Genomic DNA, 17804 nt, shown 5'->3' with positions numbered 1-17804 from the left:
CTGGTCCACTGCTTGTGGGAATGTAACAGCACAGCCAAGCTGGAGGACAGTTTGGCAGTTTCTTACAAAACGAAGCGTATTCTTACCATACGATCCAGCCATCACACTCCTTGGTTTTTACCCACTGGAGCCAAAAAGTTATGTCTGCACAAAAACCTGTGCGTTGATGTTTATAGCAGCTTTATTCATAATTGCCAAAGCTTGGAAGCAACATAGATGTCTTTCAGTAGGCAAATGGATAAACTGTAGTACATTCAAGCAATGCAGTATTATTCAACGTTAAAAAGAAATGAGCTTTGAAGTTATGAAAAGACATGGAGGAAGCTTAAGTGATATGAGTGAAAAATGCCAATCTGAAAAGGCTATATACTGTAGGATTCCAACTATAAGACATTCTGGAAAAGGGAAAACCACAGAGACAGTAAAAAGATCGGTGGTCAGCCGGGCGCAGTGGCTCATGCCTGTAATCCCATCACTTTGGGAGGCCGAGGCGGATGGATCACGAGGTCAGAAGATCGAGACCATCCTGGCTAACATGGTGAAACCCTGTCCTTACTAAAAATACAAAACTTAGCCGGGCGTGGTGGCGGGCACCTGTAGTCCCAGCTACTTGGGAGGCTGAGGCAGAAGAATCGCTTGAACCTGGGAGGCGGAGCTTGCAGTGAGCCGAGATCATGCCACGGCACTCCAGCCTGGGTGACAGAACGAGACTCCATCTCAAAAACAAAAAAACAAAAAAAGAAAAAATCAGTGGTTGTGGGGGGTTGTGGGGAGGGATGAAATCGGTAGAGCAGAGGATTTTCAGGGCAGTGAAAATACTCTGTATGATGCTATAATGGTGGACAAATGTCATCATAAATTTCTCTAAACCCATAGAATGTACAACACCAAGAATGAACCCTAAACTATGACTTTGAGTGATAATGATGTATTAATAGAGGTTCAGTGATTGTAACTCATGTACCATTCTGGTGTGGGATGTTGAAGTGTGGGAGACCGTGGGTGTGTGAGAACAGGGAGTGTATGGGAATTCTTTGTACTTTCTGCTCAGTGTTTCTGTTGGCCTGAAATGGCTCTAAATAATAAAGTCTATTTTTTTTTAAAAAAGATAACATTCGATGTCCATGTTTTCTGTTATAGTACCCATTATATACACTCCGTGTTGTTGTTATGGAAAAAAAACTTTACTGATTAATATTAGTCCATTAACATAGAAAACCTTGCTGTTATGTAACTACTTTGCGCCTACCAGAAAATTTTTGCCACACCAGAAGAGGGAGAAATCTCATGTTCAAGTGCTTCCTTTTTCTCATAAGCAGCAGACAATGTTTGGCAGATGGGGCTAATGAACAACCTCACTGATCAGTCTTTGTGCTACTGCCAAGCAGCAGCTAACTTGGAACTTTAGTTGTTGTTGTTGTTTTAAGACAAAGTGTTGCTCTGTCACCCAGGCTTGGAGTGCTGTGGTGTGGTCTTGGCTCACTGCAACTTCTGCCTCCCAGGTTGAAGTGATGCTCCTGCCTCAGCCTCCCGAGTAGCTGGGATTACAGGCATGCACCACCATACCGGCTAATTTTGTATTTTTAGTAGACATGTTGGTCAGGCTGGTCTTGAACTCCTGACCTCAAGTGATCTGCCTGCCTGGGCCACTCAAAGTGCTGGGATTACAGACATGAGCCTCCATGCCTGGTCTGTGAGCCACCACACCCAGCTCAATTTGGAACTATTAAACCTTTTTATAAAAAGCCACATTTGTGTGTAATTTTGTAACTGGAATAAAATATTTACTATAGAATACTATTTCATTTCATCTTCTTCCTTTGAAAATATGGAGTTATGGCAAAAAGTATGATTTTTAAGGAATAAGGACCAAATCACTTTAAAGAAAGAATACTTTATTGTAATTTATTGAACCTTTAATATACAATATGGCAAGTTTCCTGGGATTTAACTCTAGGACATGATTGCTGCTGGTATTTAGCAGAAGGCTCTGGTTCACATCTAGCACTAATAAAATGCTTTTCTGAATAAAAATATAACACCAAACAAAATGAATTCAAAGATTTTCTTTAAAAAATTATTTTAAAGTTTGTTCTATTCAGCCTAACACAATAAAGGAAGACACCATGGTTTAACATAGTTAGCTGATTTTATACACCGCATATCTTTAAGTCCACTTAATAATAAAATAAGTATATTATTAAGTGATAGAGAACACTCAATATAGCGATTTTTACAGAAGTAGGAAATAAATTTTTTTTTTTTTTGAGACAGAGTCTTGAGGAAATACATTTCTAAGAAGGATTTTTACAGACACTCATCTTTCATACCCAACCACAGGGTCTAACTCTAAAGAGGACAAAACCAATTACTTTGCTCCCAAGAGCTCATGACTAATGACAGTGTGAATCTATGCTATCAAAACCTGTGTTTCTCATCTGTTATGAGTACTCAGGCGAGATTCAAATATTCTCAAGGAAAGAAACACAGTACGCGTTGTGATCACCTGCTCAGCAACAGCCAGCACTGCATCCCAAACGATCTCATCCCAGGAATTACATGAGGCCAGCTGTGTACACCGGCATTTCCCCCACTGTAGTACTGCAGAAGGTCTCAGTGTCACAAAGAATCCTTTTGTCTTCTTTAATATTTATGGTCACAGCTGTCTTCCCAAGTTGACCCCTACTGCCAGTTCTGAACAAAAGAAAAAATATGAATCAGAATATTATTCAGCAAGTATTACATGAACTACTGAACAATCTGAGCTACTAGCTAATCATCGGTGGCTGTTTATTTGCCAGAATTATATGTAGAGTACTTCTAAATGGAATACAAGATACTGATCAAAGTATCTAGAGAAAAAGAAAAGGTTTTCTTGCAAAGTTAGTACAAAAGGAGTTAAGGCTCATCTGGCTGCGAAATGAACATTATTACTTATAAAGAGGATGAAAGTATTGGGTTTAGGGTAGTAAAATTAAAGCCCCTACCAAAGTGGGCCAGCCAAGAGTGGATGTCATGTCAGTCTAGGACAGATGTGAACAGGCACAAAACAAAAGGAACAGTTATGAATCCATTCTGATACACTTTCAGAATTAACTAGATGCCAGCTCTGAAATGTTCACTGTTGTTTACGACTATGCTGTCCAATAAACAGTCACTAGCCACATATGGCTATTTAAATTTAAATTAATTAAAATTAAATGAAATAGGCTGGGCACGGTGGCTCACGCCTGTAATTCCAGCACTGTGGGAGGCCAAGGCGGGTAGATCACTTGAGGTCAGGAGTTCGAGAATGGCCTGGCCAATATGGTGAAACCCTGTCTCTACTAAAAATATGAAAATTAGCCAGGAGTGGTGGTGGGCACCTGTCATCCCAGCTACTCGGGAGGCTGAGGCAGGAGAATCGTTTGAATCCAGGAGGCGGAGGTTGTAGTGAGCCGGGATTGCGCCACTGCACTCCCGCTTGGGTGACAAGAACAAAACTCCATCTCAAAAAAAAAAAAAAAAAAAAAAGTTGCATTAAGCGCATTCCAATAGTCACATGTTATCTGCCACCCCTGTATTGGACAGTACAAATAGAGAACATTTCCATCACCACAGAAAGTTCTATTGGGTAGTTCTATTGGGAAACTTTTACCAGTAGAGGGAAATCTTGAAAAAATGTATTCTGGTAACCCATATTTATCACTCCTTTCTGCTCAGTGCATGTCACAGACTCTAACACAAATAACCAAAACATGTTTGCCACTACAGTTCTCTACTAAAATGGATCACACAACCAATCAAAAGTGTTCTTGCTGTAGGAACTTAAAATATCAAATAATCAGAACAAGAGAAAAACACATATGGAAATACTGATTCCTTCTTTATCCAAATGACCTGCTGTTTCACTTATCAATCTATGTCCGAAATCAGGCCCATGTCATTTCTGACCACCACTTGTCACCTACTCCTATGAACTACTACATTAAAAAAATACAGTAACTCATTTTTATTGGTAACAAGGCATAGTTCAATTTATTTAGTGACAAAGTCAATATAACTAGGCTAGGATCAATATAAACTGTGACCAGAAAATGCTGAGAAAATTCCAATTATAGAGGAATCATCAAGAAAGCACAAGCTATGAGCAAACATGACTTTAAGACAGACTCATAGGTGAGTTAAAGACAACCAAATCTAATAGCATCATTGATTTTTCCCTGAAATATCAACGGTATATAAAGTCCAAAATCTGAGCAACACTTCACATTTGCTTTCCACTGTGTTCTGTCCAACCATGAGTCCTCCCAGGTACATAAATATCATGTTACAAGGTGATAAAATTATTATCCTGATACATTTGCCTGGCTGACAAAATCACCTTGAAAAACAATACAGTCATGCGCTGGATAATGACATTTTGGTCAACTACAAATTGCATATACGATGGTGACGCCATAAGATTATAATGGAGCTGAGAAATTCTTGTCACCTAGTGACTTCATAGACGTCGTAAAGTTATAGCCTAGTTACTTTATTTTTATTGTTTTGTTTTGTTTTTGTGACTGATTTTCGCTCTTGTTGCCCAGGCTGGAGTGCAATGGCACAATCTTGGCTCACTGCAACCTTCGCCTCAAGTGATTCTCCTGCCTCAGCCTCCCAAGTAGCTGGGATTACAGGCATGCACCACCACGCCTGGCTAATTTTGCATTTTTAGTAGAGACAGGGTTTCTCCATGTTGATCAGGCTGGTCTCGAACTCCTGACCTCAGGTGATCCACCTGCCTCGGCCTCCCAAAGTGCTGGGATTATAGGTGTGAGCCACTGCGCCTGGCAATTACTTTATTTTAAAAATAAATGTAGTATAGCCTATGTGCAGAGTGTTTATATATAAAGTCTACTATAGTATACAGTAAGTTCTAGCCATTCACATCCACTCACCACTCACTCACTGACTCACGCAGAGCAACTTCCAGTCCTGCAAGCCTCACCCCTGTAAGTGCCCTATACAAGGGTGCTGTTTTTGTATAGGGCACATCATTTATGTGCCCTATACAAGGGTACATAATTTATGATGTATTTTTACTCTAACTTGTCTATGTCTAGATATACAGATACCATTGTGCTACAACTGCCTACAGTACTCAGTACAGAGGAGCAACAGGCTATACCACATAGCCTAGGTTTGCAGTAGGCTACACCATCTACATTTGTGTAAGTATGCTCTGTGATCTCTCAGAACACATTCCAGTTGTTTAGTGACACGTAACTGTGTATGAATTTATTTCACTAGAATAAAAACAAGGAATTCAAAGATGTCAAATAATCAAATGAGAATACAGTTTTCACAAGCAGTGGGCAGATCACAGTTGATGATCAGTACACACACTACTAAACATAAAAATCAAGAACCTCAGATATGATAGTATATATTTAAATTATGTTTCAAAAAGCAACTGCTGCACACTCTTCTAGGCCACAAGAGTAATAACCTATATATAACAGCACAGTTCACTGTGGAGTGTGATCTTCACGCCCCTACAACTTCAGCTGGCAAAGTCTACTATAAACTTCCCCCCTAAACCAACTTTTGCTAGATAGATACTGTCATTAAATAAGGAATTAGAATACTTACCAACAAGTCAGTAGCACTCAAAATATGGTTTGTCCTTTATCTGAATTCCCTCCTGACAATGTTTTCTTCCTTCTGTCACTACCTGCAAAACACCACCAACCCCTAATTCTCAAAAGTCATTTGTCAAGTCAGTACTTAAACAGGTGAACATGTATGAGACCAGACATCCCTGCAGCTAGAGCACCATAGCAGACAGGGCTTGAAAGGTAACAGTTTTATTTTGAGCAGGGGTCAACGACAATGCAGCACTTCACAGCTACAATGTAACTAGATCCTGCCTCAGTTTACTAAGAAAATGCAGTGGACCCTTGAAGGAAACGGGTCTGAACTGTGCAGGACCACTTATTAAGTGGCTTCTCTTCTGCCCCTGCCACCCTTTAGACAGCAAGACCAACCCTCCTCTCTCTCCTCCTCCTTAGCCTACTTGACATGAACATGAGGAAGATGAAGGCCTTTATGGTGATCCACTTCCACCTAATGAAGAGTAAATGTATTTTCTCTTCCTTATAGTTTTCTTAATAACATTTTCTTCTCTCTAGCTTACTTTATTATAAGACTACAGTATATCATATATATAACATACAAAATATGTGTTTAATCGACTGTTATTAGTAGGGCTTCTGGTCAACATTAAGCTGTTAGTAGTAAAGTTTTTGGGGAGTCAAAAATTATCTGCAGATTTTCGACTGTATTGGGGCTGCTGCCCCTAATCAGCTTGTTCAAGGCTCAACTACAATCAGATATTAATAGCATCCTAATTAGCAATACTAGGGAAGAGCAGCTCTTACCACACCAGAAACTGGCATGCTTTTTCTTAGAAGCCAGGATACTTTTCACTCTGTGTTCTATAAGGAACAACCTGACTGGTCAATCTCTCGTCATAAAGAGCATACAATTTCTTTCCTTACAGTATTTCCAAGAGGAAAATGTTAATTCATGTCAGAGTTGGAATAAAAAGCCATTTGATTTCTACACCTCATCCCTACCACTGGAAGAGAATAGTTATTCATTGATTTTACTAATTCTGCCTAAATATAGATATTACTGTACCAGATCTTAGAATAAAGTACCCTGTCTTAAAAAAGAGGTTCAACTCAGGCTGGGCACGGTGGCTCACGCCTGTAATCCCAGCACTTTGGGAGGCCAAGGTGGGCTGATCAGCTGAGTTTAGGAGTTCGAGGCCAGCCTGGCCAACATGGTGAAACCCTATCTCTACTAAAAATACAAAAAATTAGCCAGGCATGGTGGTGGGCACCCGTGATCCCAGCTACTCGGGAGGCTGAGGCAGGAGAATCACTTGAACCTGGGAGGTGGAGACTGCAGTGAGCTGAGATCACGCCACTACACTCCAGCCTGGGTGACAGAGTGAGACTCCGTCTAAAAAAAAAGGTTCAACTCAATTTTTCTATCTGGTACAGTTCTTTTTTCTTCTTGGGTTTTCTCTGATAGCTTTATTACAAATGCTAAGACATGATACTAGTTTCTGGAATTTTAGTAGAGAGCTTAAACAAGAAGGTAAATTTTAAATCCCTGGCTATGGTTTTTATGTATATCAATTAGAAAAATATTACCCTCTTTCAAAATTATTGTAAAACATTGACTCCTTCAAGGGCCAATTCTTCCTTCTTCACCAGAATGTGAAATATATCTGTCATGAACTTCTTGGTAATTTCCAACATATTAATATTGAGGCAGAAAGCAACAAAATCTTTAAAAAGAGACAATAACTGACCAGGCTAAGTGGTTCATGCCTGTAATCCCAGCACTTTAGAAGGCCGAGGCAGGCAGATCACTTGAGGTCAGAAGTTCGAGACCAGCCTGGCCAACAAGGCAAAACCAGGTCTCTACCAAAAATACAAAAATTAGCTGGGCATGGTAGCACACGCCTGTACTCCCAGCTACTACTCGGGAGGCTGAGGCAAGATAATTGCTTGAATCTGAGTGGCGGAGATTGTAGTGATCTCAGATAGTGCTACTGCACTCCAGCCTGGGCAATGAAGTGAGACTCTGAAAAAAAAAAAAAAAGGACAATGACTAATTATGTTGATAAATCAATTAAGCAGATGTAATAGTTTCATAACAATACTTAGAGAAATGATGTTTGAGACCAAGCGTCCATGTCTTACTATAGAACTGAGTGAGACAGAGATTGTGGGAAACAATTTCTTTGAGCAGGGGACAAGGACAACGTAGCACTTCACAGCTATGTTGTAACAATGAATCCAACCTGCCAGCTGGAGAAAACTCATGTGCACAAGAGTACTTGTATTTAATTTCTAGTAAATCTCATGGATTTGATCCTTAATTCCTTGGTTCAACATTTTCATCTGCTTCATCCAAAACAACCTGATCCTTTTGAAAAGTTGGAAAAAAATGTTTCACTTAAGTGTGAGTTGGACCTTGTGATTTCCTTCCTAATAGTACAGTGTGAAAGGAGGGTGGAAGAGTAACTTTCCAGCATAGAACCCTTTCCAGTGCTACCTCAGCCACTTAATTAAGGTCGACAGCAACCATCATAACTCTCAATCTGATGTGATGAGAATCACACGTTAGGCCGGGTGCGGTGGCTCACGCCTGTAATCCCAGTGCTTTGGGAGGCCGAGGCAGGCGGATCACCTGAGGTCGGGAGTTTGAGACCAGCCTGACCAACATGGAGAAACCCCACACTAAAATTACAAAATTAGCCAGGCATGGTGGCACATGCCTGTAATCCCAGCTACTTAGGAGGCTGAGGCAGGAGAATTGCTTGAACCTACGAGGTGGAGGTTGCAGTGAGCCAAGGTTGCACCATTGCACTCCAGCCTGGGCAACAAGAGTGAAACTCCGTCTCAAAAAAAAAAAAAAAAAAAGAGAGAGAGAGAATCACACTTTACATCTGTGGTCCTCTTCCCCAAAGCCCCAAATTCAAGTCTAATCCAGAGGAAAACATGAGTCAATTCTAACAGAAAGATATCCTACAAAATACCTGAATACTTCTCCTCCAAACCATCAAGGTCACCAAAAATAGGAAAAATCTGAGAAACTGTCACAGCCTAGAGGGGTCTAAAGAGACATGACAGCAAAATGGAATGTGGTATCCTGGATAAGATTCTGGAACAGAAAAAGCACTTTACATAAAAACTAAGAAAACATGAATAAATTGTGGACCTTAGTTCATAATAATCCAACAACATTGGTTTATTAATTGTATCATACTAGCTGGGTGCAGTGGCTCACGCCTGTAATCCCAGCACTTTGGGAGGCCAAGGCAGGTAGATCACTAGGTCAGGAGTTCAAGAGCAGCCTAACCAATATGGCGAAACCCTGTCTCTACTTAAAATACAAAAATTAGTTGGCCATGGTGGCACACATCTGTAGTCCCAGCTTCTCAGGAGGCTAAGGCAGGAGAATCGCTTGAACCCAGGAGGTGCAGGTTGCAGTGAGCCGAGATCGTGCCACTGCACTCCAGCCTGGGCAACAGAGAACGCCTCCATTTCAAAAAAAAAAAAAAAAAAAAAAAAATTGTAGCATACTAACCATAATATAAGTACACCACAAATTTACCATACTAACGTAAAATGTTAATAACATATAATAGCATCCAAGGTATATGGGAACTCTTTGTACTATCTTCTCTGTAAACCTGTAACTCTTTTTCTGGAAACCTAAAGCCATTTAAAAAATAAAATAAACTCTATTTTTCAAAAGTCTTAGTATCATCTCTAGATATTCATGTGTAGCAACTTGCTTCATTAGGTTATTTTCCCTCCCATACCCTAAACATCACTAGCTAAAAAAAGGTCCTAGGAAAAATCAAAATAGACATTTTCTACATTATTCTTCTGTGTTTAAGATGTATAAATAGTGAATAAGCTCTGCATTTACATCTCCAGGGCAAGTTGTTCTGATATGTATTTACTGGTTATCATTCACTTTAAAGATCATTATCTTTCCAATAGGAAACCATGACTTATATAGCCTTGATCTTAATGAAGCCTATCACTTTGTTAAAACAAGCTTTATTTCATAGCTAATATAGCAGTGAGCTTTGAAAACAGATAGCATGCAGATATCACAAATGACAAAGATTCCCAACTCATAACACATCACTGCGGTTTTCATGTTGCACACTGCATTTAAACTTGACAATAGTGAACAGAAACGGCACTGATCCTAGTCTACCCAGAAAGCAAGCTTCCGTTTGTCAATTGGTTGAGATACAGCCCTACAAAACATATCTGCAACCCTAGTTTCTGTTTAATTTGAAACAAAAACTCCCTGTATGCAAGGACAACAGTTAACAAGAAGGTTCTGAATGGATGACTTTACACTAAGTCTTAAGTATAAAGTTTTATATTTTTATAAAACCCAAAGTATCTGGGAAGTTGGGTCTCCCTGAGGGCAGACCTTAACCAGTGACTCGGCAGAGATGTACACACCAGCTTGCTGGTTCTCTGGTAAGGACAACTCCAAAGATTGACTATGTACCCTGACTTCGAGTTCAACAGGACTGAGTCACCTCGAGGGGAACAGGCTTAGAGCAGTGTGCTCTGTGGCCTTCCTTCCCTTTCTATTCTATTTCCCTATTCCCCTGAGATTTTTTCCTGGAAACTTTCTAATTATTTGCACAGGAATTCCTGTCTTAGGGTTTACTTCTGGGGCCCTAAGACATATGATATAATAAGTATTTTTTAAACGGATGACTCTTATCTTTAAAAGCAGTATAACTTACTACTTTTTTGACATATTCTGATGTAAAAGATAAAGTCACTTTGCCACTGCCGAATGTAAACAGAGAAAATTGATTTGGAAAAGTTTTAAAATTCAAATTTAAATATGAAAGATATTCATCCTTTACCCCGTGATACGTGCTAAGATTATTTTCTCCCAATCCAGTGTTTTTTCAGTTGTCTTCTAACTTTATGATGTATTTGTCATGCCATTTGTTTTATGTGGTCAAATTTATCAACTTTTTATTTTATTGCTTATGGGTTTTTGAGTCATAGTTAGAAAGCCTTTTTCTTTCAGTACTTGTAATGCTTCATTTTTCACATTTAGATCCCTGATCCATTTAGACTTTATTTTTGTTATGCTATGAGGTGTAGATCTAATTTTATCTTTTTCCAGATGGCCAACCAGTTGGCCCAGCTCTGTGTATCACAAAGCCCAACTCTGCTCCAATGATATGTGGTACCACCTTTAACTTTCCATGTGCACTTGGGGTTACTTCTGGATTTTCTATTCTATTCTACTTGTCTTTTTATATTATTCACACACTAGTTCCACATCTTAATTACAGAGACTTTGTAAACTCTATAGTCATAACACCTCTAAGACTGCCTTCATAACCTGTATAATACAGTTTTAATTACAGAAACTAAAGACAAAAATAACTGTAAACCAATATTGAACTCTGGCTAGTTGGTCTGTTTTTCATAGTGGTACAGGGTTAGCGATTTTGAATCAACTTTTTGTACACGATTGAGCAAAGAAGTGATTATCTTGTGGATAAGGGCAACCAGCTTTCTCACTCTCAGAAAACAGTAACAATTACAGAAAGGGCAGATCTGATTGAACCCTGAGATGATGCACTGGAACTGAGGTAACAGTATGAACTCAGCTGTTTTTTAAACATACATGTAGATAGATATAAAACAGATATAGATGTACCTGGATTGATGCGTGTATGGATGTGTGTGGGGAGAGTGCGTGTACATATATAAATATATGTATACATATGTACATACACACACATATACACATAACGTGTGTGTGCATATATACGTATATACACACATATATATACACACATAAAGTTTCCTAGTGTCTGCTGAGACAGTCTAGAAGTAATGGCATCCTAGTAGCAACGAACACAACCTACAACCCAGATAAGGCTATAAAATAACATTCCTCCAAAAAAAGGAATCAGGATTCTTTGGAGAAATGTCTGATTTCAAGGCAGGAGCTAAGTACAAGATAAGCCTGGAACATCCTGTGCCCTTAAACAGGGAATGACGGGGACATGTTAAAAGGACACGGGAACCAGAAGTAAACAAATGAATAAACGGGGGAGAAAGGAAAGTGCTTCCTTACTATAAAAAAATAGAAACAGAAAAGCATTCTGTAGCTCGTGCCCTGTAGAGGCGGGGGAAAGACACAGGCCTGGCTGCAGAACGACGCCCTCTGGAAGGGGGACTGGAAGCCGAATCCCCTGACAAGCGGATGCCGTTCGGTGCTCCCGCTCGAGCCTCATTCTCCCTTCAGCGCCCCGCCCCCACGCACCGATCGACCGCCGCTTTATGCCCCGTCACCTTGGCAATAGCAGCGGGCTCAGGCAGTGCCGCCACCAGTTTCTTGCAGCCGCGAGCAGCACTGACGGTGAAGAGGCTGCCGCCATGTCCCCAGGGCCCGGTCGCTTGTTCAAGTGCGGCTGCGTCTCCACTGTAGTCCACATCACCTCCGTTCTGTGTGAAAGCCTCTTGTCCTCCTCTGGCCACCGTCCAGGTCTGAACCAAGAAATGAGCCAATCCTAGCGAGGCATTCGGGTGGGGGCGTCACCGTTGAAACCACTCGGCGACAATCTGCCAATCGGGCTCGTGCCCGCGGGGTGTGGTCCCGGCCCCCGGGGTCCTGGGGGTCTGCATCTACTCCCGGGCGGTGTTAGCGGCTGGGAGGATCTGCTCTGTCCCCAGCCTCCTTAGGCCCTGGGTGTTCCTATCGCTGTTTCCGCGCATGAACTGCAACGGCCCACCCTCTCGCAGGCTCCTGGGCAAGAAACCCTCTTCTTGACCTTCGATCTTTAGAGAACTGAGGTGAAGAAAGGGGCGGGAGACTGTCGTGGGATACAAAGGAGTGGAGAATAAAGCAATGCAAAATTGTGTAACATTTTCGAAATGTTTAAAAAAAAAAAAAAGCATGAAGAAATCCTCTTAACCGTCTCAAAACTGAAATCACTGAATATCTTAAAAATGAAAAAAAAAAAAAAAAAAGAGAAAGCGCTGCATATTAGTACCTGTGGGATATACCAATGCAGTGCTTTTAAAAATTCAAAATAAAAGTAAATTAAATAATTTAGAAAAAAATAGCAAAGTAAACCTAAGAGAAGCAGAAAGAAGGAATTCGTAAGAATAAAAGAAGAAAATAAAAAGTAGAAATGGGAATGGGAATACTAATAAGCAAGAGATTTGAAAAAGGCAACAATAGGGTGGTTGGCTCAAGAAAGAAAGAGGAGCACCTCAAAATACAAAATGATAAAGGAGAAATAACCATAGATACAGGAAAACTTAAAAGAATTGCATGATCAGTCAGTTCTGTGTAATTTGAAAACTTGAATGAAATGGACAAGATTCCAAGAAAATATAATTTACCAAAACATTCCAGAGATAGAAATTCTAAGTAGACCAATTACTATGGAAGAAATAGATGTTGGCCGGGCACGGTGGCTCATGCCTGCAATCCCAGCACTTTGAGAGGTGGAGGCGGGCAGATCACCCGAGGTCAGGAGTTCGAAACCAGCCTGACCAACATAGAGAAACCCTGCCTCTACTAAAAATACAAAATTAGCCGAGCGTGGTGGCACATGCCTGTAATCCCAGCTACTCGGGAGGCTGAGGCAGGAGAATCGCTTGAACTCGGGAGACGGAGGTTGCTGTGAGCCGAGATTGTGCCATTGCACGCCAGCCTGGGCAACAAGAGCGAAACTCGGTCTCAAAAAACAAGAAAAGGCCGAGCGCGGTGGCTCAAGCCTGTAATCCCAGCACTTTGGGAGGCCGAGACGGGCGGATCACGAGGTCAGGAGATCGAGACTATCCTGGCTAACACGGTGAAACCCCGTCTCTACTAAAAATACAAACACTAGCCGGGCGAGGTGGCGGGCGCCTGTAGTCCCAGCTACTCGGGAGGCTGAGGCAGGAGAATGGCGTAAACCCGGGAGGCGGAGCTTGCAGTGAGCTGAGATCCGGCCACTGCACTCCAGTCCGGGCGACAGAGCGAGACTCCGCCTCAAAAAAAAAAAAAAAAAAAAAAAAAACAAGAAAAAAAAAAAGAAAAAGAAAAAGATGTTGTTAGATAACTGCATATCTCCATAGCTGAATCCACAGAAGCACCAGGCCCAAATTATTTCATAGGATAATTCTACTGTGAAAATTTAAGGAACAGAGAGTTGGTTGCTGTTGGTTGCTGTTGATTCTGCCTTAAGCACAGAAAAAAAAAAGGAAGCATTTCAAATTCTATTTATGAAGTGAGCATAACACTTATACCAAAATCTCATAAAACACCCATCTAGCATATACATATACACTGACCATAGAAATTCTTACTCATGGCTGGGCGTGGTGGCTAACGCCTGTAATGCTAGCACTTTGGGAGGTCAAGGCAGACAGATCACCTGAGGTCAGGAGTTCAGGACTAGCTTGGCCAACATGGTGAAACCCTGTCTCTACTAAAAATACAGAAATTAGCCAGGCATGGTGGTGTGTGCCTGTAATCTCAGCTACCCGGGAGGCTGAAGCAGGAGAATCACTGGAACCCGGGAGGTGGAGGCTGCAGTGAGCCAAGATCACACCACTGCACTCCAGCCTGGGAGACAGAGCAAGACTCCATCTCTAAAAAATAAAAATAAAAAAAATTCGTACTCATGAATATTACTGGAAAAATCCTAAATCAAATAAAAATTATAATAAAGTATTTCTATTTTACTAGAAATAGCCGGGTACAGTGGCTTGTGCCTGTAGTCCCAGCTACTTGCGAGGCTGAAATGGGAGGATCCCTTGAGCCCAGGAGTTTGAGGCCACCCTGGGCAATGTAGTGAGACCTCCTGTCTCTAAATATCATTATAAAGGAAAAGAAAAATTTGTCATTTCCAAAATGCAAAAAAGGTGTTTGATAAAATTCAACATACATTCTTGATTTTTAAAAAAAACTTTTAAAATTCAGCAAATGATGTTGACACAACTAGGTAGCCGTCTAGAAAAAGTAAAGTTGGATCCCAACTCAAACTCATACCTCACATCAAAATAAATTCCAGATAAAGAGTAAATGGAAAAAACGAAGCATAAGTGTACTTCATTAAATCTTGATACATGCTGTAGCACAGGAAATTTTATAAAGCAATACCCAAATGCCATAAGAGAGAAAATTGATACTTTAAATTACTTAAATTTAAAAGCAGCAAAAGTACATAAACTAAAAGTGGCAGACAGCAATCTGGGCGAAAAATTGCAACTCATATCACAGACAATGGAATAATTTCCCTAATACATGAGGAAGTACCTATAATTCAACAACATTAGCAATTCATTAGAAAAAACAACACAATATCAACAGTTCACAGAAAACACAAGTACATAATAAAAGGGCTCAGTTTTATTCAAAATAAAAAATACATATCATTTTAGAAAATATAAGTTTTAAAATATACTGTAATTGAGGAAGTAGCAGGAAAACAGGCATTATTATACTTTGCTGATGGAAGCAGAAATTGGCAATAATGCTATGAAGAACAGTTTAACAATAAGTACCCAAATTGCAAATTTACAAACCTTTGACCTAGCAATTCTGTTTCTAGGAATTTATCTTACAGGTATACTCCTATATGCTGAAATGATGGGTGACTAAGGAAATTCATTTCTAAATTTATAATGGCAAAGATAAAAGAGTTTAAATGCCCATCAGTGCAAAACTGATGAATTATAGGATAGCTATATATGCAGTGGGTTATTATGCAGTCATTGAAAATAATTGAAATTCTAGAGTTTCTGCATCATGTGTACTGTTATGGAATTATCTCTAAAATATACTGAAGGATGAAAAAAAGCAAGATATAGAAATGCATATATTATGCCATAAGTTTTATTTAAAAAACTAAAAGGAAACATAGATGCGATTACTTACATGTATACACAGGTGTTTCCTCTGGGAAGGAAAATGTGGTGGCTCAGAGAAAGAAGTAGGAGAAATTCCTTTTCATTGTATACTCTTTTGACTCGAATTTTGTACCACATGCATGCTTTAGCTATTGGAATGAACACATCGAAAGAAAAAACTCAGTGAAATTAAAGATATGTCAATAAAAACTTCCCAAACTGAAAATAAAAGAGTAAAAAAAAAGAGAGAAAAAAATCGAACAGAATATAGGCACACCTTGGAGATATTATAGGCTTGGCTCCAGACCACTGCAACAAAGCAAGTCACACTAAATTCTTGGTTTCCCGGTGCATATAAAAGTTATACTATTTCATAGTCTGTTAAGTATGCAATACCATTATGCCTCAAAAAGATGCATATCTTAATTTAAAAATACTTTATTGCTAAAAATGCTAATGAAGTGAACACAAGCTGTTGGAAAAACGGTGCCAATAGACTTGCTTGACACAAGGTTGCCACAAACCTTCAATTTGTAAAAAGCATAATATCTGTGAAGCACAATAAAGTGAAGTGTAATATAACAATGTATGCCTGTATCCAAGAACTATGGGACAATTACAAAAGGTGTGACATATGTGTTAGAAGCAAATGTTTGGTGCCACAAAAGAAACAGTACTCAAACATAAATTTAATTTTCTCAGCAAGGCAATTTTACTTCTATAGAAGGGTGTGACTCGTAGATGGAGCAATGGTGAGGACACACCTGAACAAGGGAGGGTAAGGGGTTTTTATTCCTGACATAGGTAACCCCTACTGCTGTGTCGTTCCGCTATTGGCTAGGGTTGGACTGAACAGTCTAAATTAATTCCGACTGGCTATTTTAAAGAGAGCAGGGGTATGAGTCAGAGTGGTGGGGTGAGTAGTTTTGGCAGGAAAGACAGTTATGGAACATATGACTAAAGGTGACTTAGGTCAGAGCAGGTGGCCAGGGGTGACTCAGGATGGAGCAGGTGACCAGGGGAACAGATGTGAACTACTAATTAGAACTGGTGGGTTGTTTACTGAAACTAGGGGCAAGGAGACAAGGAGAATGAGGAAGTTAAACTTTAAAATGAAGAACAAAGAACAAGGGAGCTGAACACACTGATATACTGGTTCTTTGGAGAGGATCTCAGAACTCATTGTACTTAACAATTTACAGCCTGAAACCTTTGAAGAGGAATTTATTGTATCCTACATATGCATAATGGAAACACCAGAAAGATCAGAAAGAGTGAAAGGAAAAATGATTTGAAGAAATATTTGAAGTGATAATGGCTGAGACTTTTCCAAAAATAATGGCAGATACCAATTCACAAATCCAGGAAGGTGAGATAACACCAACCACGATAAATGAATAACAAAAAAAAATCTACATCTAGACATATATTCAAATTGCAGGAAATCAAAGACAAAGAGAAAATCTTGAAAGTAGCCAGAAAAAAAAGCCATCTTACCTGTGGAGGAATTACATTAGACTTCTCAGAAACTATCCATGCGAGAAAAGTGAAGTGAAATATTTAAATTATTGAAAGAAAAAATGATCAATCTGGAATTCTGTATCGAGTGAAATTATCCTTCAAAATGAAGGAGAAATAAAGACATTCTTAGAAAAATGAAAGCTGAGGGAATTCGTCACCAATAGACCTGCATTGCAAGAAATGTTAACATAAGTTCTTCAGAAAGAAGGTAAATAATTCAAAAGTTCATATTAAAGAAAGAGCATTATAGAAAGAATAAATGAAGGTAATGTGTAACCTCTTATTTTTCTGATTCTTGGTTTATTTAGCAGTTAATAATTTGTTCAGAATAATAATAGCAACAATGTACTGAGTAATGATAGCTTCTAGATAAGCGAAGTAAATGACAGAAATGTAATAAAGAATGAGAGGGAGGAATTGGGAATACTGTCATAAGATGCTTGCACTACATATGAAGTGGTGTAATGTTATTTGAAAGAAGACATATTAGTTGTAAATGTAAATGGAAAACTCTAGGACATCACTAACTTTTTAAAAAAAGATACATAATTGAAACTATAGGGGAGAAAAAGTTTTTTCCTCTATCCTTCATACTTCTTACTCCGACAGAGATGGAGTCTCCCTCTGTTGCCCAGGCTGGAGAGCAGTGGCCCGATCTCGGCTCACTGCAACCTCCGCCTCCCGGGTTCATGCCATTCTCCTGCCTCGGCCTCCTGAGTAGCTGGGATTACAGGTGCCTGCCACCATGCCCAGCTAATGTTTTGTATTTTTAGTAGAGACAGGTTTCACCGTGTTAGCCAGGATGGTCTCAAATCTCCTGACCTC

General features: G+C 39.8%; 1 protein-coding gene and 2 non-coding genes across 10 annotated transcripts; all 3 read right to left on the bottom strand.

The window, feature by feature from the left end:
* Positions 1-1878: 1878 nt before the first annotated feature.
* LOC117083799 lies at positions 1879-17617 on the bottom strand. 8 transcript variants are annotated; one of them, XR_004437216.1, is made up of 4 exons: positions 11878-12471; positions 7188-7623; positions 5617-5698; positions 1879-2694 (listed from the first exon to the last, which is right to left on the bottom strand). XR_004437216.1 is itself a non-coding variant. In XM_033211837.1 (4 exons), the coding sequence occupies exons 2-4, from the start codon at positions 15594-15596 to the stop codon at positions 2556-2558; spliced, it is 444 nt and encodes a 147-aa protein (XP_033067728.1). In that variant the 5' UTR covers positions 15597-15607; positions 16956-17617; the 3' UTR covers positions 1879-2555. The 8 variants fall into 8 exon arrangements, 1 of the variants encoding a protein (XP_033067728.1); XR_004437215.1 differs by having other exon boundaries at positions 11907-12470; XM_033211837.1 differs by lacking the exons at positions 5617-5698; positions 7188-7623 and adding exons at positions 15487-15607; positions 16956-17617 and having other exon boundaries at positions 11907-12101.
* LOC117084677 lies at positions 5766-5896 on the bottom strand. The gene has a single exon (XR_004437583.1). It is a non-coding gene; the product is annotated as a small nucleolar RNA SNORA63 (small nucleolar RNA).
* Positions 6955-7133, bottom strand: LOC117084749. Its single transcript, XR_004437648.1, has one exon. It is a non-coding gene; the product is annotated as a small nucleolar RNA SNORA81 (small nucleolar RNA).
* Positions 17618-17804: the final 187 nt, after the last annotated feature.

The sequence above is a fragment of the Trachypithecus francoisi genome, unplaced genomic scaffold (assembly GCF_009764315.1).
Source record: "Trachypithecus francoisi isolate TF-2019V2 unplaced genomic scaffold, Tfra_2.0 Lachesis_group0, whole genome shotgun sequence".
Classification (NCBI taxonomy): Eukaryota; Metazoa; Chordata; class Mammalia; order Primates; family Cercopithecidae; genus Trachypithecus; species Trachypithecus francoisi.
Note: the sequence above shows the minus strand (reverse complement) of the source record. Positions and strands in the feature narration are given on the sequence as shown.